The sequence below is a fragment of the Marmota monax genome, unplaced genomic scaffold, assembly GCF_021218885.2.
Source record: "Marmota monax isolate L192 unplaced genomic scaffold, Marmota_monax_Labrador192_F-V1.1 WCK01_AAM20220418_F8-fsc00019, whole genome shotgun sequence".
NCBI classification, from domain to species: Eukaryota; Metazoa; Chordata; class Mammalia; order Rodentia; family Sciuridae; genus Marmota; species Marmota monax.
The window spans coordinates 5,829,820-5,856,766 of record NW_026695242.1 but is presented as its reverse complement, the minus strand read 5'-3'; the positions used below and the strand labels follow the sequence as shown (position 1 = coordinate 5,856,766).

At 38.0% G+C, this 26,947-nt stretch overlaps 2 protein-coding genes across 5 annotated transcripts in view; one reads left to right on the top strand and one right to left on the bottom strand.

Moving 5' to 3' along the window:
- The window catches only part of Fam149b1 (family with sequence similarity 149 member B1), a 51,226-nt gene extending 32,225 nt beyond the window's left edge, over positions 1-19,001 (top strand). For 2 of the 4 annotated variants that reach the window (XM_046419621.2, XM_046419625.2), the window contains 9 exons: positions 2,644-2,808; positions 4,894-5,081; positions 10,558-10,682; positions 11,186-11,289; positions 14,103-14,327; positions 14,812-14,935; positions 15,181-15,306; positions 17,281-17,353; positions 18,407-19,001. In XM_046419621.2, the coding sequence (XP_046275577.1) occupies positions 2,644-2,808; positions 4,894-5,081; positions 10,558-10,682; positions 11,186-11,289; positions 14,103-14,327; positions 14,812-14,935; positions 15,181-15,306; positions 17,281-17,353; positions 18,407-18,480 (1,204 nt within the window). In that variant the 3' untranslated portion in view covers positions 18,481-19,001. The remainder of the gene's footprint in view (positions 1-2,643; positions 2,809-4,893; positions 5,082-10,557; positions 10,683-11,185; positions 11,290-14,102; positions 14,328-14,811; positions 14,936-15,180; positions 15,307-17,280; positions 17,354-18,406) is intronic. The other 2 variants (XM_046419622.2, XM_046419623.2) reach the window with 2 other exon arrangements.
- Positions 19,002-19,589: 588 nt separating this feature from the next.
- Positions 19,590-26,706, bottom strand: Dnajc9 (DnaJ heat shock protein family (Hsp40) member C9). The gene is made up of 5 exons (XM_046419626.2): positions 24,914-26,706; positions 24,619-24,759; positions 23,866-24,120; positions 21,385-21,471; positions 19,590-21,040 (listed from the first exon to the last, which is right to left on the bottom strand). The coding sequence occupies exons 1-5, from the start codon at positions 25,091-25,093 to the stop codon at positions 20,921-20,923; spliced, it is 783 nt and encodes a 260-aa protein (XP_046275582.1). The 5' UTR covers positions 25,094-26,706; the 3' UTR covers positions 19,590-20,920.
- Positions 26,707-26,947: the final 241 nt, after the last annotated feature.

Genomic DNA, 26,947 nt, shown 5'->3' with positions numbered 1-26,947 from the left:
TCATTTTTGTTTAGATAAATAAAAATTTTGTCAAAGATTAACATAAATCTGTTGACCAGAATTTGGGAACCACTGTTTTAGAATTTCAAAACACTTAACCTTAAATCTCATATTTAAAGGAGTTTATAAATTGTAATACCAGCTGGTTTAGGTGTATTGGTTGTGCCGACTGTGCCCCTTAGCCCTTACCCTTCCATCTGCATGTCTCCTGCTGTGGCCCAGGCTCTTGTCAGCTTACTAGCTCTTGCTCCATCTTTTCAATAGCCTCCTAACCCCCTTTTCTTCTTCACCACCACCACAGTGATCTTCTAATGCAAGAATTTTGACACTCTCCATTGCTATAAATTACTGAATTGATACACAAAGTGATACCAAGAAGGAAAGACTTTATCACTAGTCATATTCTACTAATGCTCAGAAGGCAGGTTGGCTAGAATAACAGATTTTTTTCAAAGCTGGCTCCCAGGAAGATAGAAGAGACATTTTCTTTCTCAAATCTCCATCTTCAAGTGTTCAGGGGCATAGTAGGTTTTATGAGAGTAGAGGGGGCACAATGGGACAAAAAGCAGGGAATAAACATATATAGATTTAGCTATGTTGTGGTAATCAGAAGCATGTCACAATCTGTTTCCCCAGTGCCCATCTGGGCCATGGGGCAGCCCCTCAGCTTCCATCCTTGGTATGAGAAGTTCAGGAACTAAAACAATTCTAAGCTTGCATTTATCTATTTAGGTACTAGAGATTGAACCCAGGGGCATTTTATCACTGAGTTACATCTCCAGTCCTTGTTTTTTATTTTGAGACAGGGTCTTGCTAAGTTGCTGAGGCTGGCCTCAAACTTGTGATCCTCGTGCCTCAGCCTCCTGAATCTGATATTATAGGCATGTACCACCACACTTGGCCAATTCTGAGCTTTTGATTTCAGCCAAATTTTAAAAATTGTGGGCTGTTTCAAAAGTATTTCACAGTCTGGCCTCACCAGACGATAAACCACTTCCTATGAATCCTGTACTCTATACTCTGTTAAATGGCTTAAGTAAGACAGAAGTTTATTTCTCTTCATGTAAAAGAAGTCTGGAGGAAGGTACTCTAAATATAGTATAGTAATAGCGTGGTGTTTTCAGGGACTGACTCCTTTCGTCCTTCTGCTTCACCATCCTAGCTCACAGTGTTTTCCCTGAAGTTTTCTTTGTGATCCAAGATGGGTGATAGAGCTTCAAACATGACATAGCAGAAAGGAGGAAAGGAAAACGTGCAAAAGGGTACCTTTTTTTAGCCATGCCAGTTCCCTTTATGCATCCTTTCCAGAGTCCCACATAATAATTCTGCTATATCTGACTGCATCTAGCTGCGAGGTAGCTGGGAAGTGTAGTCTTTGAGGGTATATTGCCTGCTTGAATTAAATTAGGATTAATTAGATTTTACCAGGAAAAGAAGGAAATAATGGATATTGAGGGGTATGTAGATCCTCTGCCACATGTATGTAGTTTTTATGAAATTACTGTACACATTTTGTAATCTTTTTTATGCTTAACATTTTATTGTGCACATTTTCCATTTTCTTCAACATTAAAAACTTCATTGGGGGCTGGGATTGTGGCTCAGTGGTGGAGCACTCGCCTAGCATGGGCGGGACCCGGGTTCGATCCTCAGGACCACATAAAAAATAAAGTCATTGTGTTGTGTCCATCTACACCTAAAAAATAAATATTTTAAAAAAGTATTTTTTTAAAAAAAACTTCATAGTAATCCATTCACGAAAAAAACATTATTAAGCAACCCATTTTAAATCCTCTATTTTGAAACAATTGGGGCTAGTTTTGATTTGGGGCAATTATAAACGAGTCAGTGATAATTTTTTTAAACTTAGGAATGAACCCAGGGCCTTCAGCATGCTAAGCATGCACTCTACCACTATGTCACACCTCCAACCCCTCTGTGATGATAGTTCTTATAGCTAAATCTTATAATTCATGTCCTTAAATGATATCCCTACAAATGAAACCATTGAATCAAAGAGTATGTTATTTTAAGATTTCTAAAATATGATTCCAAAATGTCTTCCAAAAGATAGCCTTGTTGAAAAATGTTATAGGTTTCTTCTTTTTCCCATTTAAAAAGAAATACTTAGGACACAAAAAAGAATCTATAGAGAGTAACAAAGAGTATAAATTGGGTATATTTACTATTTGGTTAAACTGAACCATTTTCAAAAATTATATTGTGCATATGCTTAAATAAATGAGTCATCACCTGTTTACTGAGTGTTTGAATATGAATGGAAATTTAAATATTATTAAGATCCTTGCCTTTAATGAGCATGCATTTTTGAGCAGTGATGAGATTATTGAAATAGGCATGTTTTAAGGTACCTCTGGAAGTTTTGTTAAAAACTTATAGCTATAGCTATTTGAATCTGAGAAGATAGCAAGCCATATTAGATAGTGTGCAGTGCTCCTAAGCAGAATAGGTCTGTGGACATTATATAATCTTCCTGTTCTTTGAATTAATAAATTTAAGATTAAGAATAGTCCAGGAAGGGGTTCCCCAGAGCAAGGGGGTTTGAACTAAAAGACATGTGACTTATTGTGAGAAATGTTTATATTGTACATAACTAATATTTGTCTTTTCCCCTATTCCCAGATTTGGCATAAGAGGAAAGAAGTTACATTTTTCACCTTCTTATGCTCAAAAAGTATCTTCCATTGCCAGATCCCCTGGTTTGTGTGCTGTGGAAAGAGAAGACGACTGTATAATCTTCTCAGAAGGAATAATTGAGGAATACCTAGCTTTCGACCATACAGATATGTGAGTTTTGTTTAAGCAATCACATATTTTTTTTTTAGTTGTAGATGGACACAATGTCTCCATTTTTATTTGTTTATTTTTATGTGGTGCTGGGGACCAAACCAGGGGCTCACGCATGCGAGGCAAGCGCTCTACCACTGAGCTACAACCCCAGCCCTTGTTTAAGCTTCTTTACTCCCCTTCTAGTTTGTGTATTAATATCTATTTGTTCTAAACTGAGAATAACAATATTACCTATAATTAGCTCTATACCAGTGTGTGGTTTGTCGGTTAGCTCAAGTATCCAGACTTCATGTTCTTAGCTATTGCTTCCACATACTAGGCTTCCTTGGTATTTTCTTTCTTCACATATCATTGCCTTTTCCTGCGATCAGAGACCTTATTTTTTAATTTATTTTATTTTGTTGCAGTACTGATGATTGAAACCAGGGCTTTACACATGCTATGTGTGTTAGTGAGCTTTTCATCAGCATGTCCAAAATACCTGTTGGGAACAACTTAGAGGAGGAAAGATTTATTTTGGCTCATGGTTTCAGAGATCTTAGCTCATGGTTGGCGAGCTCCATTGCTTTGGGCTTGAGACAAAGCAGAACATCATAGCAGAAGGACAGCAGAGGAACACTGTTCACTCACAGCAGCCGGGAAACAGAGAAGAAAAGACGAGCAGTGAGACACAGTCCCCCAAGAGCACATCCCCAGCAACCTAATTCATCCAACCACGCCCACCACTAGTCCCTTCAGCTATCAGTGGATTAATCCACTGATGAGAGCTGAACCTTCATGATCTAATCACTTCCCAAAAGCCATACCTCTAAACATTGCTGCATGGGGGACCATTCCTTAAACACCTGAGACTTTGAGGGACATTCCAGATTCAAACCATAACACTAGACAAATGCTCTACCACTGAGCTACATTCCCAACTCTTTTAAAAAAATTCTTTGTTCTTTTTAGTTATACATGAGAATAGAATATATTGACATATTAGACATACAGGAAATATAACTTCCCATTCTTGTGGTTGTACATGATGTGGAGTTACACTGGTCGTGTATTCATATATGAACATAGGAAATTTATGTCCAATGCATTCTACTGTCTTTCCTATTCCCACTTCTTCTCCCTTCCCTTCATTCCCCTTTGTCTAATCCAATGAACTTCTGTTTTTCCCTCCTGCCCTGTTAGCATCCATATATAAGAGAGAACATTGGCCTTTAGTTTTTTTTTTTTTTTTTTTTCCCAGTTTTTGGCAGACACAACATCTTTGTTTGTACGTGGTGCTGAGGATCTAACCCGGGCTGCACGCATGCCAGGCGAGCGCGCCACCGCTCGAGCCACATCCCCAGCCCAGCCTTTAGTTGTTTTGATTGACTTATTTCGCTTAGCATGATAGTGTCTAGTTCTATCCACTTACTGTCAAATGTCATAATTTCATTCTTCCTTATGGCTGAGTAATATTCCATTGTGTATATGTATACCACATTTTCTTTATCCATTTTCATCTGTTGAAGGTCCCAACTCTTTCTATTTTGACATAAGGTCTTGCTACATTGCCTTGGCTGGCCTCAAACTTGTGATCATTCTGCCTCTGCATCTTTCTATAGTTTCCTATTTAATTTTTGAGAGTTATGCTGCCTCAGGATAACCTCCATTGTAAAGGCCTGGAGATAGTTCTCCCAATCCCAAGCCAGTTCCAGAATTTGCTTTGCCTTCATTTATAATTTATCTCTGTGTGATAGACAAACATGTCTAATTTGGGAGACATGACTAATTGGGAATTTCTGGGTCACAAGTACAAGAGTCTCCAGAAGAGCCTTAGAGGAGCTTCTATGCATTTAGCTCCCCTCCTTTTTAGTGGGGAAGGTTGGAGGTTTTACCAAAAAAAAAAAAAAAAAGGAAATGTAGTCTTCCCTGTTGAGAACTCCGTTAGTTCACAAGGCTGCTTTAATACTGTGTGCTACATACACTGGGCAAGGAGGAGGGTAGGATAGTATCACCAGTCACATTCCTAAGAAGCATAAAGGACAATGGTGGACACTCAGTGAAGAGTAATCATCAATTTTTTTCATCTTGCTTCCATTCCAGGAAAGAGGGATTTCATGAAAATAAATCAGAAGCAGCTACAAAGAAACAGAAATTAGGGTACCCTCCCATTGCTCCATTTTACTGCATAAAAGAGGACATTCTTGCTTATGTGTTTGACAACGTGTGGAGCAAAATTGTGAGCTGTATGGAGCAATTGACACGTAGTCACTGGGAGGGATTTGCTTCTGGTAAGAATCTTTGTGAAAACATTGTCAAAAATAATTGTTTATGATTTCTGAAGCCTAACCAGTCCATTAGATTTATGCTTTATTGTGAAAAGGGGATGTACGAGAGAGAGGAAAACCAGTGTCTTTTCCTACTTTCACACACTGCAGCAGTTATGACACCTAATATATAAAGGGTTTTCCACAAATACCCACCAGATTCTCTAGCAGATACCACCTGGGGGGGTCCTATGATTCAGACCAATATTGATACTATCAACATGGAGCTAACATCAGATCCTACAGGGTAAGAGGCTCAGTTCCACAAGACTGCCCCACTTCAGATCACAGTTGCAAGCCTTAGGTTGTGACCTGGGCTTCTGACCAACCAAATATAAATCAGGATTCCTGTGACACATGCCCTGATCCCCCACAGGTTTGATTAATTTGCTGGGATGGTTCACAGAACTCAGGAAAAGAGTTATTTATGTTTACTAGTTTATTATAAAGAATATTACAAGGATACAGATGAATAGCCAGATGAAGAGATACACAGGGCAAAGTATGGGAGAAGGGGTGCAGAGGTCCCATGGCTTCTCTGGACACTCCACCCTCTAGGTTTCTCCACATGTTCAGCAATCTGGAAGTTCTCTGAACCAGTCCTTTTGGGTTTTTATGGGTGCTTCATTACATAGACAGGATTGAGTAATTCAGTGGCCACTGATGATCATCTCAACCTTCAGCTCCTCTGCCCTCCAGAGGTCAGAAGGATGAGGCAAGACTGAAAGTTTGAAGGCTTCTAATCACTTGGTTGTTTCCCCCAGGCAGTCAGCAACACCATCCTTAGACTATCCAGGATCCAGGATATTGCTTTGGAGATGCCAAGGGTTTTAGGAATTATGTGCCAGATCTCAGGGAAGATACCAAATATATTTTTATTATAATATAACAGTATCATAGTGGGTCTGATTCATGTTTATATATCCCATAGAAACTAGCCAATATTTTGAAAATATTTGAGAATGGGTAGATGAACAGTAAGGATTAGTCTATAACACTCAGACAGCTTGTTTCTCCTTGAATATAATGATTGGTGAGGAAAAACCACATGCAAGTAGCACATACTTTTTCAGACTGCTTGACTAAAAAGTAATTGCCATATAACCAACTGCATGTATTTAAAACACAAATTTGAGGGCTGGGGTTGTAACTCAGTGGTAGAGCACTTGCCTCACATGTGTGAGGCACTGGGTTCAATTCTCAGCACCATGTATAAATAAATAAATAAAATAAAGGTCCATCAACAACTAGAAAAAATAAAACATACAATTTGATAAGTTCTATCTATAAACACATGAAACCATCACCACAGTCAATTATAGTGAATATATCCATCAACCCTAGAAGTTCATGTGCTCTATAATCTCTCCTCCTGAGGTTGTGTGCCCCACACCATCCCCAAGAAATCATTATGTTGAGAGAAAGCAGCCAGCCAAAGAGTGGTCTGCTTTCTATCACCATAGATTAGTTTGTATTTTGTGGAGTTCCTATGAATAGAGTCTGATAGGATGTACTATTTTTGTCCTGCATTTCACTCAGCATAATGATTTTGAGATTCCTTCATTTCATTGTGTATATAATTTATTCCTTTTATTGTTGAGTAGTATTTAGTTGTACCAGTTTGTTTATCCATTCATCTACCAATGGACATTTGGATTGTGTTCTACTTTGAGCTATTCTATGTGAAGCTGTTATGAACAGTTCTATAGAATAATTCAGTGGCATATATTTCCATTTCTCTTAGGTAAATTCCTAGTACTAGAAATGGCTGAGTTACATGGTTAAATATATATATTTAACTTGGGAATTATTTATATGGGCTCTTCTGTGCTGCTCAGTAAATTATTGCAAACTTAATAGCTTTTAACAACATACATTTATCTCATATTTGTAAGTCAGAAGTCTAGAACAGCTCAGCTAGTCCTCTGCATAGGGTTCATAAGGCTGTGATCAATCTATTGACCAGAGCTGGGTTCTCATGTATAGGCTCAACTAGGAAAATACCCACTTTTGTGTGTTCTCAGAGCATGCAGGTGTGTGGCTATGGTATTCATGGCAGCTTTTTTTTTTTTTTTCCCCCAAAACTAGCAAGGCCAGCCTTTTTTCCCCAAAACTAGCAAGGCCAACATATCTAATAAGAATTTAAGAAAATAATTCATGTGCAATAGCATCAAAAAGAATAAGATATTTATAAATAAACTTAACCAAGGAAGTGCAAGAGTTTTATACTGAAAACTATAAAACACTATAGAAAAAAAAAAAAATAGAGGAGACCTAAAGACTTGGAAATACATCTTGTGTTCATGGACTGGAAAAGGTAACATTATTAAGATGACAGTACTCCCCATATACATCTTACAGGTTTAGTGCAATACCTGTCAAGTATCCAACTATCTGGTCTGGGGATGTAGCACAGTTGTGGAGCATTGCCTAGCATGTGAAAGGCTCTGGGCTTAATCTCCAGCACCATAGGAAATGAAGGGAAGCTGAGGCAGCCTCAGAAACTTATTGAGGCCCTATCTCAAAATAAAAAAAATAAAAAGGGTTCTGGGATGTAGCTCAGTAGTAGAGTGTCCCTAAGTTCAATCCCTAGTACCACAAAAAAAAAAAAAAGAAAAAGAAAGAAAGAAAGAAAAAGGAAAAAGAAATTTAAAACTTTCCGTATCAAAACATATTATGAAGGAAGCCAAAAACAACCCACAAAATGGGAAAAATATTTACAAATCATTACCTGACAAAGGTCTAGTAACCAGAGCAGATAAAGAACTGTAATTTAATAATAAAAAGGACAAACAAACCCAATTTTAAAAATGGGCAAATAACTTGAGTAGGTATTTCTCCAAAGATAATATATAGTCAATAAGCACATAAAAAGATCCTGTTTCTCATTAGGCACTAGGAATCTACAAATCAAAACCACATTGAGATCCCACTATGATGGATAGGTATGTATATATTATATATTATATGTAATATATATATATGATTTGTATTTATATAACATTTTTTATAATTTTTTTAAGTTGTGGCAGGCCACAATACCTTTGTTTTATTTATTTATTTTTATGTGGTTCTGAGGATCAAACCCAGTGCCTCACACATACAAGGCAAGAACTCCACCACTGAGCTACAACCCCATAACATTTTTTTTTTTTTAAAGGAAAGTAACAAATGTTGAGGATTAGCAGAAATTAGAACCCTTGTATACTGATGGGAATGTGAAATGGTGCAGTCATTGTGGAAGTTTTGGCAGTTCCTCAAAATATTAAATATAAAATTACCATATGACCCAGAAAATTTCACTCCTAAATATGTAGCCAAGAGAACTGAAAACATATGTCCTCAAAAAACTTGTCCATGAATGTTCATAGCAGTATTATTAATAATAGCCAAAAGTGGAAACAACTCAAAGGTCTATCAATTAATGAATGTGTAAACAAAATTTAGTAGATATTTAATTATGAACTGAATTATTTCCCCCCTTAAAATTATGTTGAAGCCCTAACCCTCAATGTGATTGTATTTGGGAACAAGACCTTTAGGAAGCTAATTATGATTAAGTAAGGCCTTCTTATCCTTAATAGAAAAGCCACAGTGAACTCTCCATGTACACATAGCAAAAAGGTAGCCAAGAAGGATGTCCTTACCAGACCAGCCCTGATGGCATCTTGATCTTGGTCTCCAGACTGTGTGAAAATAAAATGTCTATTGTGTAAAACACCTGATCTGTACAATTTCATTCTGGTAGCCCTTGCTGACCAATACACCATGCAATGGGAATATTATTCAGCCATTAAAAGGAATTAAGTTTAAAAAAAAAAGGAATTAAGTACTGAATACATGTTACAACCTGGATGAATCTTGTCATAACCTCACTCCCACCCCATTTGCAAATTTTAGGATTTTCTCTTATCAAATTGCTGATATGATGTAACTTGATGTAGTTTTCCTGATGTTTCTCCTGCTTAGAATTTGTTGAACTTCCAGAATCTATGGATTTATTGTTTGGAAAGTTTTCCACCATTATTTCTTCAGATACTTTGTCACCCATCATTTATTAGGAAGCCAGTTACTCACAAGTTAGTCTATTTGATCATTAATCTCTCAGATAAATGATGCTTTAAAAAACATTTTTTTGGTATTGTTTTTTCTCTGTTTTTCATTTTTGGTGATTTTTACTGTTGTACCTTCATGTACATTCATCTTTTCTTCTGCAATGTTAAATTTACTATGAAACTCATCCAGTTTCTCATCCAGTTTCATCTCAGACATTGTCATTTTCATCTCAAGGTATGATTTGGCTGATTTAATATCTTCCATATTTCTATTTATTTTTTTGAAAATGTGGCATAATTTGGACATGTATGTTAATTTGATTTTGGTTTTACTTATTTATATTATCTCTTCATTACCTTTCCTGCCTGGTAATCCTTAAGTTTCAGGCATTGTGAGTTTCTTATTTCTTACCCATTTTTATTCCTAAAGATCTTCTTGAGATTTGTTCTGGAATACAGTTAAAGTTACTTAGAAACCATGTGATTCCTTCTGGTCTTGCTTTTTAGATTTTTTATTTTTTAGTTGTTGATGGACCTTTATTTTATTTAATAGTATGTGGTGCTGAGAAATCGAACTCAGTGCCTCACACATAGGCAAGCACTCTACCACTGAGCCACAACCCCAGCCCCTGGTCTTGCTTTTATACTCAACAGATCTTACTCTTAGTGCCTCATAAATCATGAGTTTCTTCTTGTCTAACTGATGGGAGTAGGCACTATTCCTGGTTCCATGTGAGCAGCAGGTACTATTCTCTTTCAGTTGGTTCTTTTTCCTCTGGTAGTTTTTCCTCACACATGCACTAATCAGTACACTTTGAGTACTCAAAGGATGTACCACTTTCTCCCAAATAGCTTCGGTTTTTATGCATTTTTCATTTCTCTGGGTCTCTGTCCTGTGAATCCTAACTGCCTTCCTCTCTCTGGACTCTCTGCTCAGGGTCCACCACTCTGCCTTAGTTCTCCCTCCTTGTGCCATATCTTAGAAACTTGTTTCAGGCAATTATAGGACATATCTCATTTGTTTCTCATCTCAGGGCTCATTTTCTTTTATAACCTGTTGTTTGGTGTCTTAAAGCCGTTGGTTTACTGTTGTATTGGCTGTTTTAGGCAGTAAAATAGTCCCTTTTGCACCCCCCCACCCCTTCTTTACTTTTCCTTTTGCAGTGTGCCACAAGCATCACCAGCATGAACAACCACTTAAAACTGAACTCTTGGTTTGAAGGTTTTTGTTTTTTTTCTTAAACTATACAGGTGGTATGAAATTGGTCTACGGAGATGAGTGAAGCCTTGCTTGAGATTAGGAATTATCAGGGAAGATGTTTTTCATACTGTTGCTGTGGATCAGAAGATACCTATGGATAACAGAAGTCTGTTTCTTTGTTCAGATGATGAGAGTAATGTTGCAGTCACCAGACCAGATTCAGAAAGTCCCTGTGTGCTGAGTGAACCACATACTTTGGTGTTACCTCAAGTGCCACAGTCCAAGGTGCTGTCTGTCACCTCAAATCTGGTAAGCCCCACAAGCGATGTGTCAGGGAACCTTGGACTGTTCTCTTTAGAGGAAATTTACCCAGAATTGTTTAATTGTATTATTTATGAGTCCGTCATATTTTTCAGTACAATTGTGTTTATCATAAAAACCCAGTGACTCTTTGCATTGATCAGCTTCAGTTTAAAAAATTAGTTGCAAATTAGAATTGATAAGTAATTCTCTTTTTTTGAAGAGACATCCATTAGGTATACAATCTAGAATCAACCATGTGGTCAGCTTTCGTCTAGGTTGATTGGGCATCCTTAACCTGCTGTCACTTAGGAATGGACAAGAAAGAAAAGGGCCTTGTCCTCTTGGGAGTACACTTTGGGCCTCAGGGCTACTGACCACAATGTAAAAGTTAAGTCACAGGGAAAATGTATAAATGACCTAATTGGAAATATTTATGTTTGGCAAAGTTGTGAAATCAAGCAGATACCTTCACGAACTGATGAAGAGTAATGTCTTCTTTTGACATGTAGATGAGTCTCTGTCAAGCAAGTGGTCATCAGCCAAATGCGAATGATCTCTTGATTCATGGGATGCCTCTACAGCCAAGAAATCTCTACCAAATTGACAAGCTCCTGTAAGAAGTATAACATTTTAGTAGAATTTAACTAGATCACTGAGAAATAAAGGGAAAGCAAAGTCAGTCAATCAACATGCCTTTTTGAGTACCAATCATAACGACAACTGGGAGTAACACATCCAAAGCAAAAGATCTCCACTTGCAGGGAGCTGATAAGTAGAAAGCGAAGACACACATGGGTAGAGAGACCTGACCATATAGGGCATTTTGTGATTGAGTGCTACCCAGAATGCATGCTATGGCAGGCCAAAAGGAGAAGGCATTTTGGTGGGTAAGTTTAAGTGGCGGTTTGGATAAGCTGAGAAAAGGAACAAGGCCATTCTAGGCAGAAAGAATAGTGTGGGAAACTTTTGGAGATGGGAAAATGCAAGATATTTAGGAGAGAGAAAAGACCAGTTTTGCTATAGGATAGGAAGAGAGGAGTCAGAATTTTAACACTTCTGATCAAAGACTGACAATCTTCTAGACTTAAAATAGGCCATGGTATGACCAGTGGGCAAGGCTATGAAACTAATGAACCAATTATGGATGTTTTCAAATACCTTGTTTTTGAGATTCATCCATGTTGCACATGACCTCTATTTCCAAATAGTATTCCATTGTGTCACGAGTACACTCCTGTTACCACTTCATTTGTTTCCAGATTGGGGCTATTACACAAAAGGCATTATAAATATTCTTGCATAGGTCTTTTTTTATGGACTTATGGTCATATTTCTCTTGGGTCAATACCTATAAGTGGAAGGGTGATAGATGTTAATTGTCATGCTATTTCCCAAAGTAGTTGCAGCATTTTACATTCCTGCCAGTTGTTAGTTTCAGCTAGGGAGCACATATATTTAAATCATGGTATTTAAATCAGGAATTTGAAGACATTTTATAGCAGTGGAAAACAGATTGGATTGCAGCAGGAAGAAATGAATGGAGTCTATAGTAGGGTGCCAGCATAAACTGTAAGATCCTGTCCTCCTGCTTGAGTGCAGACCAAGAAAGGAATGAACTATTCTAGGAGATACTTAAAAAATGAAAATCTATAGAACTAGAGGAATCAAAATCAGTTGAGATTTCAAGCTTAGAAGTTTTATCTGAAAGGATGAATTTCATTTAGGCTGTGAAGTTTACGATGATGGGCCATATCTTAGGAAATGTGAAGAGGTTAGATTTGGACATGAATCTAAGAAAGTCACCTATCTAAAGATGATAATTGAACCCAGAATTATGAACAAGAAATCCACAGAAAATAAAAATTAACACAGTCTAAACATTTTGTAACAAAAAAGCAGTGAGGGCCAGTGATGCATGCCTATAATCCCAGTGGCTAGGGAGCCTGAGGTAGGAGGATCTTAAGTTCAAAGCCAGCCTCAGCAACAGCGAGGTGCTAAGGAACTCAGATCCTGTCTGTAAATAAAATATAAAATAAGGTTGGGGATGTAGCTCAGTGGCCGAGTGCCCCTTAGTTTAATTCCTGGTATGCCCCTCGCTCCCCCCAAAAAGGCATGAGAGTATGTATTTTTTAAAAAAAGAAGAATGGTTAAAGACAGGACAACTAGAAAGATCTTTTGAAATCTTCAAGGTTTAGACCTATTCCTCCATGGTCATTCTCCCTTCAAAATCTTCTAAATTCTGAGACATATTTTGCAATAAAGGACAAAAAAATGTGGCCTGAAAGTTTGAGGAACTTGCTGAAAGCCATAGGGACAAGTGGCAGAATTTGGCTCCTTTATTCTTATATTTGCCTTCCATTTCACTGCACTCTTGAATGTCTTACAATAATCAAACTTCCTCTCATCTACTTTAAAACAAAAAGGGAGAATACCCCCAAATCAGTAGGGCAGCATTTAAGCTACTAAACTGTTTAGGCATGATATTTCATTTATCAGAGACCTTTTTTAAAAATATTTTTTAGTTGTAGTTAGACACAATACTTTCATTTTATTTTTATGTGGTGCTGAGGATCGAACCCAGGCCTTGCACGTGCTAGGTGAGCGCTCTACTGCTGAGCCACAACTCCAGGCCCTATCAGAGATCTTAAAGAGCTGTATTTCTCAATTTTTAGAAAATGAGGGTTCACAATTGTCCCCTACCCTTTGCAGCACAAGGCCTAGAACCTTTGCCTGCTCCCAGCTTCCCAAGGACTCCAAATCTCTACCCCTATAGGTTCCAACTAGTTCAGTACTTTAATCTCTGCAGTGAGTGCCACATTGATGCCACAACTGTTCCCAAGCAGTAATATTTGCCTTTCTGCTGACATTCTCACAGCTGAAAAAGGGGAAAAGTCCCCAAATATAGGAGAGAGATTTTTGGAAAGCACTGTGATGGCAGCTGAATAATGTACCTGCTTTCCCAAGTTTCCATTCTAGTAAATTATGAATGAGCTGGGAGAAGTGGTGCACACCTATAATCCCAGCAGCTTGGGAGGCTAAGGCAGGAAGGAGGATCACGAGTTCAAAGCCAGTCTTGGCAAAAGCAAGGTGCTAAGCAACTGAGACCCTCTCTCTAAATAAAATACAAAACAGGGCTGTGGATGTGGCTCAGTGGTCAAGTGCCCCAGAATTCAATCCCCAGTACCCACCCAGCATCAAAATTATGTTTATAACTGAAATAATGTCATCCTTTTTTTAAACTCTCATGCCTTCATTCTAGATTACCTTCTGGAAACTGTTAACTGAAAGGTTTCTGTTTTGCTCTTTTTCACCCCTGAATGTTTTACACTAAGGCTTAATTAAAAAAACAAACAAAAAACCCTGAGAGACTAGTCTTCCCATACATGGTGATCTTTATTCATTGTGGGTTTCTGATTTGGCCACTAGAGATCTTGATGACAAGCTACTTATGAGACCTGGGTCCAGTACCATCTTTTCAACCCGAAATTGGCCAAACCGAGCCTTGGAGCTTAGTACATCATGTCTGTCATATAAAGTGCAGTCTGCCAGGAGACGTAATCCCCCACCACGTACCCTTCATCCAATCAGCACAAGCCACTCACGCACCGGAACACCAAGACCTGTGGAAGAAATCCTCAGAGGATCACAAGTGTAGGTTTCAAAAGCAGAATTTCTGGAATCTGTTTTACATAGAGAATGAAAAGACCAAAATCTGTCCCTAGAAACTATCATTTAGAGTTAAATTTTGATGAAATAGACACTGGATCTTTCTGTTGACTTAGCTAAAAATTTAGAGAATGGGAGATTGGGGGACTCTTTCCCCTGTAATCCCAGCAACTCGGGAGATTGAAGCAGGAGGATCACGAGTTGAAAGCCAGCCTCAGTAACTTAGAGAGATCCTGTCTAAAACCTACAAACTTGGGGGTGGGGGTGTGGTTCAGTGGTGCCCCTGGGTCAATCCCCAATACCAAAAAACAAACCCCCAAAAAACAAAATTTTCAAATCTTTGATTTACATTTGTGTAAAGACATGGGCAGAACTTAAAGTTCTAGGCTTTTTTATTTCTCATCAATTTGCTTGTCTCATTAACAACTTTGTGCTTTCGCCTCTTGGTCTTCACTGGTTGGATCTTCAGCCCTTTGGCAGTTGACTCGCTCTCCTCTCCCTCACCAATACCCCTGAGTCGAAATAATCTGCTGCCACCTATTGGCACAAGTGAAGTGGAACACCTGAGCCCTGTGGGGCCACAAAGGCAAATGGTATGTCTCTTTCACATTGCCTCTCTGTGTACTGATAAAGCCTCAGGGACAGTAATTCTGCAGGATTTGTGCTGTGGTCTTAATTTATATCATATTCTATCTAATATACAAGCTGAATTCTAATTTATAACAGTGGAATTGAAACTGCTTGGCCCAAAGTTACTACATCTGCCTGGGTTGATGTGGGACATCTGAAGCCCCCACTAGAGTTTTAAGAGTTTCTATAATTTTTATTTCCTCTGCAGAAACCCCATGGTGATTCCAGTCGAGCCCGAAGTGCAGTGGTGGATGAGCCTAACCATCAGCAGCCTCAAGATAGGCTCCTTTTACTTAACTTCTTCTCCAGGCCCAATACAACTCAGTCATTTATGGTAAAGTGACATGCTTCCTGTTTGCTGATGAGGAAGAGAACTGAGGGAAAAAAAAATTAGTTTGTCCGACTTACCAAGAACCTAGATATTTCTGAGCACAAGCACAAAACTCCAGTATACACCAGATCAGCCTAACTTCCCTGTCAACCCTGCTTTTGTGGAATTATACCACAAGTGGTATCAGAATGAGGCAGATGTGTCAGGACTTCTTCCCGTTGATATTTTAAATGCTGACATTGCTTTACCATTTACTATATATTTACCACCTCTTTTAAGCAATAACAGAAAACTGATTGTTAGATTGGACAATGTGCACTAATCTTGCCCATTTGCAGGTTGAGAGTGCAATCCCACCTCATCTGCTTTGTGGCAAAAGGGCTTGGATAGTCTAGGGAAGTGACTGACATCTCACACATTGTGGGGGTGCCCAATAACCAGGCCCCCACATGATCCTACAACCATCAGCAGCCTCAAGAGAGGCTTTCAGGATGATGATTTGCAACCCACTTAACCCAGCTCATGACCCTTGAACCATAATTAGCCTGAGGCACTGCACAATCTCCCATCTGTTATAGAGTGAGGAGAATAAGCGAGGGTATTTAGGGGGTTGGCAGAGTCCTGCGCCCTTCGGAAGCTCTAGAGAAGAATCCTTCCTTACCTCTTTCTAGCTTCTGGCAATCCTTGGTATTCCTTGGATTGCAGTTTCATTGCTCTGATTTTTGCCTCCATCATTATGTGGCCTTCTCTTCCCTGTGAGTTTGTCCAATTTCTCTCTTAAAGCTACTTGTCATTGAGGGGCTGGGGTTGTGGCTCAGTGGTAGAGTGCTTGCCTGGCATGTGAGAGTTACTGGGTTGGACTCTGAGCACCACATATAAATAAAGGTCCATTGAAAACTAAAAAAAGGAAAAACAAAAAACAATATCTGTCCCTGAATTTAGGGCCCATCCTAATCTAGTATTACTCTACCTTAATTTGATAAAATCTGCAAAGATCCTATTTCCAAATATGTTCACATTCACAAGTTCCAGGCAGACATTAACTTGAGGAAGACACTATTCAACTTAGTAGACCTCAGGGCTTGCTTTAAGAGAAAACTTGCTGAAAAGAAGGGCAAAAAAGAACTGTGAGCATTTCTTATTCTTAGGGTTTAATGTAGACCCCAGAAAGTCTGAGAATATCTTGGTCTTCTCATAACTTAATCCTGAATATTTTTTAAGCTTATGTTCTAGAGCTATATTCTTTCCTATCAAAATTTAACTTTTCCTCAGGAATAAAATAGAATGAAAACACTTCAGGTCTCTTTTTATAATAGTAACAAAGTAAAAAATTATCTTAGCCATTTCTGTCCCCATTTGCCCTCATAAGAGATGAACCAGTAGCTCATTGTAATTGAAAGACACTATCTGACCTTACAGAACCTTATTGTAGAATATGTGGCTTCACGGGGGAGGGGGATTCCCTAAATCTCCCAATTCAGCTCTCTTGATAGGGAATTGAAGGATGTTTTTTCATTCCAGAAACCCCAGCAGAATGGTATAATTACATCTTGAGATGTAAATTTAAATTCCTTGAGATGTCTGAAATGTTGTTTCCTAAAGCTAAAAAGAAAATGTAAAGTTAAGTTCAGTGTGGTAACTTCATGGGTATTTCAGTATTGCTGAAAAAGTAGATTGTTTTAAGTCAGCATGCAATAGATAAGTCAGATTAAACTCCCTTGAAGCCAATTAAAATATTAAATCATGGGATTTATAATTCAGAGTCATACTAATAAAAGGCACAGAATGTGCAGGGTTTTTTTGTTGTTTTTACACATCAATAAATGGCTTGGGATTGCCTAATAGGAATTCAATACAGGTTGGCACATGCCACCTTTTGCATTGGTGTCTATTTCAAGATTTTCCCTTTTAAACCTGCTGCAGTATTATCCTTTGGGAGAAGCTGTATAGTAAGATCTCTCTCATCTTTTCTTTTAGCCAGATACACAGTATCATCGTTCATATGCACTTGAGAACCCTCATCAAGCCCGACCCAGTAGGGGATCTGCAGGTATGGTGGGGCTGCAGCTTTTATTTTTGCTACAGTGTGGATGTTACACTTATCTTCCCTTTCTACAGATTTTTTTTTGTATTTAGTTTTCCTACATCTTTGTAAATTCCCTTAAAATTCATTTTGGAAGATGGGGTATAATAAAAATAGTTCAATTGATCAAAGCCAAAAAGTTCCAGATTTCTGTTTTCATATTATGTAAATTAACCTTTCACTACTCTAGTAAACTACTTTCTGTAATCTTTTTAAACCTAAAATGAGTCATTTTCATATCATTCAAAACATTATTAAAGAACACAGCATGAGTTTTATTATGTAGGCAAAAATCCATATTCCTATGGATTAAACTGCTTTGTTTAAAAGTTTACGTATTAGACCAAATTAATAAATTCTAAAATGTCAGAATATGATGTCTGATTTTATCTCATTAACTCTTTTACCTCAAAATTATACTCTAAATTAAATTATATTAACAAAGGAGTCATGGGAGAAAATTTCAGGATGTCCTTTAATTTCTCATAGGAGTCTTCAGGGTCATTCTCATTGTTATAGTTGAAATTTAGAAGTACTGATCCAAGTTGAAATGTTTCCTGTTAATGATAAATCAGCAAGTAACAATAAAAACTAATCAAGCCATTTTTGTAGTTCAAGTGATTTCTCTTAGCCCAGTTCCTACTAATACCATTGCTTGGTAGTCTTTAAATGCTTTCATTGGACTCCTTCTACAAAAGCGGTGTTACCCCTGAGCTACAATTATTATATTCAGCCACAGATGTAACTAATATTTTAAAATGGTGAAACATCTTTTTAATCAGTGGGTTCCTAAGCACAAATAGGTGACTGCTTTTATTTCTTAAAAATGCAGGGTTCTTTTTTTTTAAATAGAGTAAAATATTTAAATTTGGATTTATTGGTAAATACATGCTTTACTACTTAGTTCCAGTCTCCAAATTTAAAATCTGATAAGTGGAACAAAAAGCCCTAGGATATAGATTTTCATTACCAAATCTAGACTATTTACTATTGCTCTGTGATGTCATCTGTGTCTGACAGGTCCTCATTTGCATGCCTCTACAAAATCTCAAAGCAGAGGTGGACCAATCTCTAAAACCAGGCAGGGACCATAAGGCAAATGAGAAGAACCTATCAGGCTGCAGCAAACATGTGGGAAGACTTCAAGAATCAGTGTTCGACCATCAAATGATGGAGAGCATGTATATAAGATCAACTAGAATCCATCTTCATGAAGAGTTATTTTGGTAAAACTGACTGAGAAAAACAATAGACTACCCTCCAAAAGACTGACTACACGGGTAATGTTTCTATCTCCAATTATTGTCTTTCAGTGTAAGTTAACCTATTCCACTCAACAGTAAAGACTGTACCCCAAAAATGTAAAAATGAATAATTGCCCCCAAATCACTGCTCATGTTGTCTGTTAAAGATGATTAGTACATTTATAGGATTCTATGAGATTATATATACACAACAATAAGTAGCAAATGATTTGATATTAACAATATCACTGGCTTCAGAATATTTCAGCTTGTATTAATTTCTTGAGAGTTTGTACTCAAGTTTTGTCATTTTTAGGAGATAGTGCTACAAAAAAATCTGAGCTACTCATAAAATAAACATCATTCCTAAAGCTTTCTCATTAGATTTCTAGAGAGAATGAAATGGAAGGGCTAATTAAAGGCCTCAGCATTGGTATAAAGTAACCCGTATAACCAATTATATCACATATTTTTTCAACCTTGCTTTTATGTGATGTCAGCTTATGCCAATTTTCTTCTTAAAGTATTTTACTGGTTCTATTTTTTCCCAAATATTTAATTTATATTGCAAGCTTTTCTCCTGAAGCTCTAGAAAAGTTATTTTTTAAATAATTTATAGAAATTTTTTTGAGCCAACAAAGCACAAATTCCTTAAGAATCTAAGAAACTTGGACTAAGAAATTGACCCAATATAAACATATCCTAACAGCAGAAGAAAAGAACCTTGGCATACTTCAGATTTTACCATGGATGTTTTCCTGAGGGTACTCATGAATACAGCAGTGGTTTTAACTATGGCTTAAATGTATTTAAATTTCATTGAACTTACCTTAATTATCATTACCAGTGTTAGATCTTATTGTTAATTTTCAGAGTGGATAAATTCAAAATCATAATTTGAGATGACTAATTATATCAACGTAATACTTCATCACACGAGGACAGATGCTTCAAACAACTTACACTGAATTACATTTTTAATACAATCAAGAGTATTTTTTAACTTGCTTGTAATCACAAACTGAAAACTGTCATGTGCTTACTTTTAGATAAATTATTATACATAATGTTCAATAGCAATAGGTTTGTTTTATGCATATGGTATATTGAATATAAGAGTCTACAAATCAGATTTTAAATTGAACAGTCCTTTTTAAAAATCCATCTATTCTAATGAATACATACCACCAACTCATAGAAATATAAGTGAAAATTTGTACTGTTTTCACAAATCAGTCCACTGACTGCCCTGTAACAAATCACTGGATCCATATATGGCTTGCCTTTCAAAGTTAAGAGTCAGAAGGTTATTTAGCCCAATTCCCTCATTCTTGTGTGTTTGTGTCTTCAAACCAGTTTGTGCAATTTCCTTTTACTTAAAAAAAAAAAAAAAAAAAAAATCCTGTATATATTTAATATATAGAATCTGACAACTTTAGATCTTATTTTTTTTTTTTTTTACAGAAGAGGGAGCTAAGGACACCAAGCAGCAATCAAAAAGGACTATAACATATATCTCTTTATGCTAGAGAAACCAGGCTTTCTATTGTCATGCTAACTAGGATTATTTTTTTGGCCTCCTCCAAAATACCATATTTTATCTATATCACATTTAAATGATATAGGGGATCATTTAAAAAGCTCCTAAACTAATTTTTTACTTATTTAATCATATATAAGTCTTCCCAAAATGTTTGAAGTAATCTGAGCACTTGCTTTTTCTATACCTCAGGAATAGGAGTACAAAACCTGCCTCAGGGGGGAAAAAAAATAGGAGAGAGGGTCTTAATATTGAAGATCATTAAGACCAAAAGCAAACTGGCCAATTATTTGGAAGACAGCTGCTCAGCAAGTAAGTGTTCTTTCTAACTAGGTCTAAAAGACGGGCACATCACTGAAAGTACTACATAAAGATCCACATTCTTCCCCCGCCTCTCCAGTGCTGGGGATTAACCCAGCGACGCAAGTGTTATACCACTGACCTATGTCCTTAGCCTTAGACCCACATTCTAGATATGGATGAAGAGCCATAGAAGTACTATCAGAAGTATACCACCCTCCCAACTTCACTATCACATTCCTTCACATGAGGATCTCACAGTGTCAGGTAATTTCTAGGTTACACTAAAAACAGCTTCAATTTCTACTTGGTTTAGTCAATCTAAGTAATTTAGGCTGGAAAGACAACTTCTCTCAAGAGTTAGGTTAACTTTTTCCTTTAAGTGTTGACTACACCTTGCCTCCAGTGGCACTGATGAAAGCTTAAGGATCTTTGAAGAGAAAAATTCCATTATTTCTTTTCTTTCTTGAGAGCCGATCTTTTCCCTCCTCCTCTGGAAGGTTTGCAGTATTTTGCTTCCATCTGAGCCAGAAAATTGTCCATTTCCTTTTGCCGATCCTTTTGTCTACTCTGTTTGAAAAGTTAAAACAAGGCTGTCAAAATGCCACACTATCCAAAGTATTTCATGATTACTAGAAATTGGGGGCAAAAAGGAATGGGAGAACTACATGGGGGTTTGTTTGGGTTTTTTATACCCAGTGCCTCACACATGCTAGGCAAGCACTCTACCACTGAGCCACAACTGCAGCCCCTACAAGGAGTTTCTTTTAGAAAGTGATGAAATGTTCTACCATTAGACAATGATGGTAAGAGTTATGTCTTAAAAGCAGAAAACAAAATATGATACCACATATATGCTTCTGAAAATTATTTTAAAGATAGGAGTCAGAATTGAACAAATCTGCCAAGTTTACCTGAATGAGTGCTTTCAAGTTATCCACTCCTTCATCAAGCCCCAACTCCTTCCTGCTCATTTCTGCTTCTTTAGCTTCTTCTTGAGCCTGAAGCAGAAACTCTCATGAGACTTCAGGGCAACTAGGAAATGTTTACAGTAACACTTTCTTTCTCAAAAGAAATCCTTGATGATTTGAGAATTTTATCAACAGATGAGTAAAATTACATAAATGTTATTCACTAGATAACAACAAACACTGGTATCAGGCAAAACATTCTCTAACTCAAAAAAAGCATTTGGTTTTTTCTCATTTCTACTTGCTAGAAGTAGCAAATACCCTGACATCATAAACCACATAGTTATAGAAAGGAAAACATACTTCAGGTGCAATATATCTGTAATCCCAGAGGCTCTGGAGGCTGAGGCAGGAGGATCACAAGTTCAAAGCCAGCCTCAGCAACATAGTGAGACCCTGTCTCAAAATTAAATACAAATGAAAGCAGGGGATGTGGCTCAAGTGGTTAAGCATCCCTGAGTTCAATCCCAGGTACAAAGGAAAACATGCTGGGAGAGCCAGAAAAGGTCACTTAACCAAAGATGTTCTCAAAAGGATGCCAGGCTATAGGTACTTCGGGATTTTCCTCTGGAAGCTCAATTTACTAAATGAGACTAGGGACAGTCTGGTGAACAATTCTAGTTTAAAATGATTTCTCCTGAGCAGTCATAAGAAACATTAACAAATTTAGTTTTGATCTTTATTGATTTCAAAGCTGACTTTAACCAATTTTCCAAAAACACCACAATACCTTAGGCAACTATTAAAATAAATGGTTCCACCCTCTGGTGAACTTTCCAAGTAACAAAGAATGGTGTTAACACTAGGGATGATGTTTAGATTATTATGTCAATAAATATTCCTTGTATTAAAATTCTCTCTTGGCATCCCTCTCACAAGTTTACTGGATAGTCTCTCAAAAACAAAACCATTTTCTGTTTGACTCAGACCCAGCAAATCAAATTAATTCACCCTGATCTACTGGAGGGGCTGTGCTATTTTCCCCTCAAACTCTAGGGATTTTCCTCAAGCTAATGGCCTATTATTGAATACAGGTATACTCAATTTCACCTGGGAAAATGACAAACTGTGAGCCTACTTCTAAGCAGATGTAGCCAATGATGCAAAACAATTATGTTCTTATGCTTTCCACTTCTCTGCCTAGTTCAACAGAAACCGCCCTGGCCTTTTATGTAGACAAAACAGACCCTTTAAATTTGTACCAAAATAAAAAAGGTCAGCTTTCTTCCTGCATGTTATCTTGTTCCTAGAAGCTGCAGAACTTTTCACACACCTGAGTCAGCCGCACAAAAAAGAACCTCAAGTACCCACCAATATCTAAAATCTTTAATTGTCTGCTCTCCATGGTGCTACAATTATGAAAGCCAAGCTAAAGAAATGGTTACTTTGATATGAGTCCAAAGTAGCTTTTCCAGAAGACCAGAGGCAGACATGGCTACTCTGAATTCACTCTCTCCCTAAACTCCATCTATCCTTAAGCACCTTCTTCTGCTATCATTCCCTGGCCCTACCCCAGTTTAATATGGGTGTAAAGATACTCAGGCCATAATACTTATTGAATAAGTGTTTCTCAAAGGCCATAAAAACACCCTCATCAAAATAAACTATTCATTTGAAAAAAAGTACACTGTGGATCCAACTTAAGAATCAATCCCCCTAAAAGGCTCAAGAACCTGCATTTCTGCATTGTGAGTTCTATTCAAAAATTTGATATACATTAGGTGTACAAATTTATGAGGTAAGCAATCTACTCTGCTCTGTACCCCTCCCCCATTGGGTACTGAAGATTGACCCAGGGGCTTACATATGTGAAGTTAAGGTATACTCCTGGCTTTTTTCATTTTGAGGCAGGATTTTACTAAATTTCCCAGACTGGTCTCAAAGTTGTGATCCTCCTGCCTCAGTCTCCTGAGTAACAGGCAGATATACAGCACCCAATTTTTTTTTTCTTTTTTTGGTGTGTGTGTGTGTGTGTGTGTGTGTGTAATTCTAGGGATCAAGTGCTCCACCATTGAGCTACACCACACCACAACCTGCACTTTTTAACAAGACACAATCTCTTGCATCCTTCTCCTTGTTCATCAACCAAATAAGAACTGGCATCTATGGTACACACCTGGGCTCCATATCACTTCATCTGATAAGTGCTTCAGCAAAGTCATAAGAATTGGCACATATGAAAGATATTTCAGTATTACCCTAAGATGATACTAAACAATTCATGCAATAAAATCATCTTGAGCACCACATACCAAAATAAAGAGGTTTTTCTTGAACTGATATGCTCATATAATTACATGAAAGCTATAGACCAACCTAACCTTAACCCTTGTCCACAGTCTTTATTTCTATTGTTATAAATACTCTCAAATCCTATTTGTAGGAAATTAAGATACAAACCATCAATAGCATTTAAACTCTTACCCTCCTTTTCCTTGCATTCATTTTTTGTTTTGACTCTTTAACAAAGGCATTATAGGATGGGACCTCTTTGGCATCAATAGCTTGCTGAATGATGTTCCTTATCCTGGGTTCCTCTGTGTACTGCACACAAAGCACAGACTCCATGATCTGATCCATGTCGCCCTTGAAGTCCATATAGGCCTGCTTAATATCATCCAGTTCTTCTTCAGAACCTTTGTAGGTCTTTTCAAAAGCCTGAATGTCCTCTAGAGATATCTGATGATAAGGGAGATGGCTGTAATATCAAGAATCTTATTTTAAATAAAAGGTATACTAGTAAAACTGAAGATTTAAGTGCTTCTTCGCAAACACAACAGTGTTTTGAGTCAAAATTGTGGCAAGTAACCAAATTTCCCATGCCTAAGATTTTTTCAGAGTTCTCCCTAGTCCATCAGTCACAACTGCTAAACTAGGAACCAGTGAAAAGAAATTTTAAGTGAAGTTTCCAAAAGGATGGGAAGAAAACCATATAAACATATACGCAACTGAATACGTAAGATACATCCTGAACACACACTCCAGTCTTCACCACACAATCACACTGTATCAGCATGAAATGAAAGGCCTGTTTACTTAAGAGTGTGTGTTGTGTTAAACTCAAATTCCTCAGTTTCTTCAAAATTAACACAAAACTGAAGGCCTCCCATGGCATTTAATGAACGTTTGTTTATTAAATAATGGGAATAATCAAAGAAATCTTCAAAGCCCACCTACCTTTTTAAAGAGTAACCTCCAGTAGGCCTCCCAGTCGCGGTCTTGGTTGAGCACCGTAGAGTCCTCGTCCACTGTTCCCTGCTCATCATACACTGTTCTCTGCTCTTTGTCACTTAGAACCGCATAAACTCTCCCAAGGATCTGAGAGAAAAGAGCATCCAAAACTCACCCGTGCCCTTACCCACACCGCGAAAAATAAAGGTAGAAAACGCCAGGTCAAGATCACGCACCTCCCCTAGGCGGTTCGCAGTGGTTGGAAGCCCAAAAGACTGAATCCCAGCGTAGGCACACGTACCTGGAACCGGAGGGTAGCGTCTTTCTTGTTTCCCTCGTCCACCCGGTCAGGGTGAACCTGCAGGGACACTTTGTGGTAGCCGCGCCGAACCTCGCCGTCTGAGGCCTCGCGCCGTACGCCCAGCACCCGGTAAAGGTCGGTGGTACCGAACACCTGCTCGCATTGCGCCAACAGCCCCATGCTGAGAATCGGAAGGGCTCCGCGAAAGAAGCAAGTCTCCGCCGCACCTTAGTTTGCCTGGCTTCCTTTTCCCGCTCAAAAAGCCCAGGGCGCCTGCGTCACAAAATACGCGGAAGGGGCGGGGCCGCGCCGAGTAGACTCACTTTACGGCCGCTGTAAAGAGGGCGTGGCCAAGTTTTCTCCGGCCTTGGAAAAACCAGACCCGGAAGTGCAACCGGCGTTTGGGTTTTCTAGAGCGAGAGCCCTAACCGTCAGGGGTCCACCACATCCTCTCGAGCCCGCCCTCCTCTTGCTGTGGAACTTTATCTCCTATGTTGCTCCCAGTGTTCCAGCAGGCACTTCTTCACTGATAAGAATATCCGTGTATTAGGTTGTATTTACAAGTCAAAGTTTTTTTTAAATGGTAATTGGTCAATATCGGCATTCAGTAATTTCACATGGCTCAACCTGTTAAGTAAATTTGTATTTTCCCAAATAATTCAGTAGTGTCAGGGTACTTTCAAGCCCTGCAGCAAAAAGATTATTTGAATAAAAGCACAAAACACCAGTCTTAGTATTTTAAAAAACGAAACTCTTTATCTGACAGTACTCATGGACTTAAAAGAAATCAACCCCAATCATCTTCCTGTTCCAGAGTTACCTTATACACTGGAGGAGGTAAGATGACCCAACCTCTCATTTTAGTAAAGACCGAAGCTGCTGAAGCAGAAACTGTTTAATGCTTAGTAAAGTTCACAGCGGAATTTGAGCATATTGGATTTGAGGGGAGAGCAGGGTGGCTGGGGCTATCATCCAATACATGTGTGAAACATAGGCTTGGAGATCCAAAGCAAGACTAAGGCTGGAGAAAATTTTGGAAATCAAGATAAGCCCACGCAAGAAATATGTGTATACAGATCTTAGACCAGACAAAGGATAAACCAGAATGGAAAGTGAGTTGAAAGAAACCCAGTGGAGCTCAGAATAATAACCCATTTCACATCCAAAATCCCATAATCCTCTGCCAGAAGTTCCTGCAAAGCCTCAAACTTTCCAAGGCACGTTGATCTTTCAAACATCCAGAGTTGCCAGGGTTTTCAAAAGCATTTCTCAGATCCCAGGTCAAATCTACATAAAGTCCATTGCCTGTCTGTCATGTCTTGAAAGTCTTCTCAAAGCAAGTAGAAGCCAAACAAAACAATCCTAGGGGAGTTTCCAAGACTCTAGAATTTGAGATGACCATTAATTGTTCTCAGAATATACAGCCCAGAGAATACGTTTGAATATTGATAGGGTTTTAGAAACTTTTTAATTTCCTGTATCTCAGTCTCTTTTTTTTCTTTTTTTTTTTTTTTTTTTTTTTTTTTGTCTTATCTTGGTGCCAGGGATTGAATTTGAATCCAGGGGTGCTTAGCCACCAAGGCACATCCTCAACCCCCTCCTTTTTTTTTTTTTTTTTTTTTTTTGAGACAGGGTCTTGTTAAGTTGCTTAGGGCCTAAGTTGCTGAGGTTCGCTTTGAACTTGCAATCTTCCTGCCTCAGCCTCCCAAGCCCCTGGGATTATAGGCATGTGTCAACACACTTGGCTGTATCTTAGTCTTATACCAAAATTTGAAATATATATTATCCAGAAGGCACTAAAACCATGTAATTTATGCTTACAGTTATGGAATTCTGCATCTCTTGGGGGACAGATACTGTGATATTTTGTTTTGGTAATCAATCATTTATGTTACCAGACTCATGACACTTAAACATGATCCTATTACTGAATTTCTAAGTAGACTTTTAAAAGTATCCCATCTTTATTTATTTTTTCCCCTATACATACAACATATGTTGAACAGGACTTTCCAGGTAGGTACATTGGGGTGC

Coding starts and splice junctions, on each gene's coding strand:
- Dnajc9 (XM_046419626.2), bottom strand. CDS start 25,093: ATGGGGCTGTTGGCGCAATGCGAGCAGGTGTTCGGTACCACCGACCTT. Junction 24,121..24,618: donor GGAGGTTACTCTTTAAAAAG/GTAGGTGGGCTT, acceptor CCTTATCATCAG/ATATCTCTAGAGGACATTCA. Junction 21,041..21,384: donor ACTTGAAAGCACTCATTCAG/GTAAACTTGGCA, acceptor CTTTTCAAACAG/AGTAGACAAAAGGATCGGCA.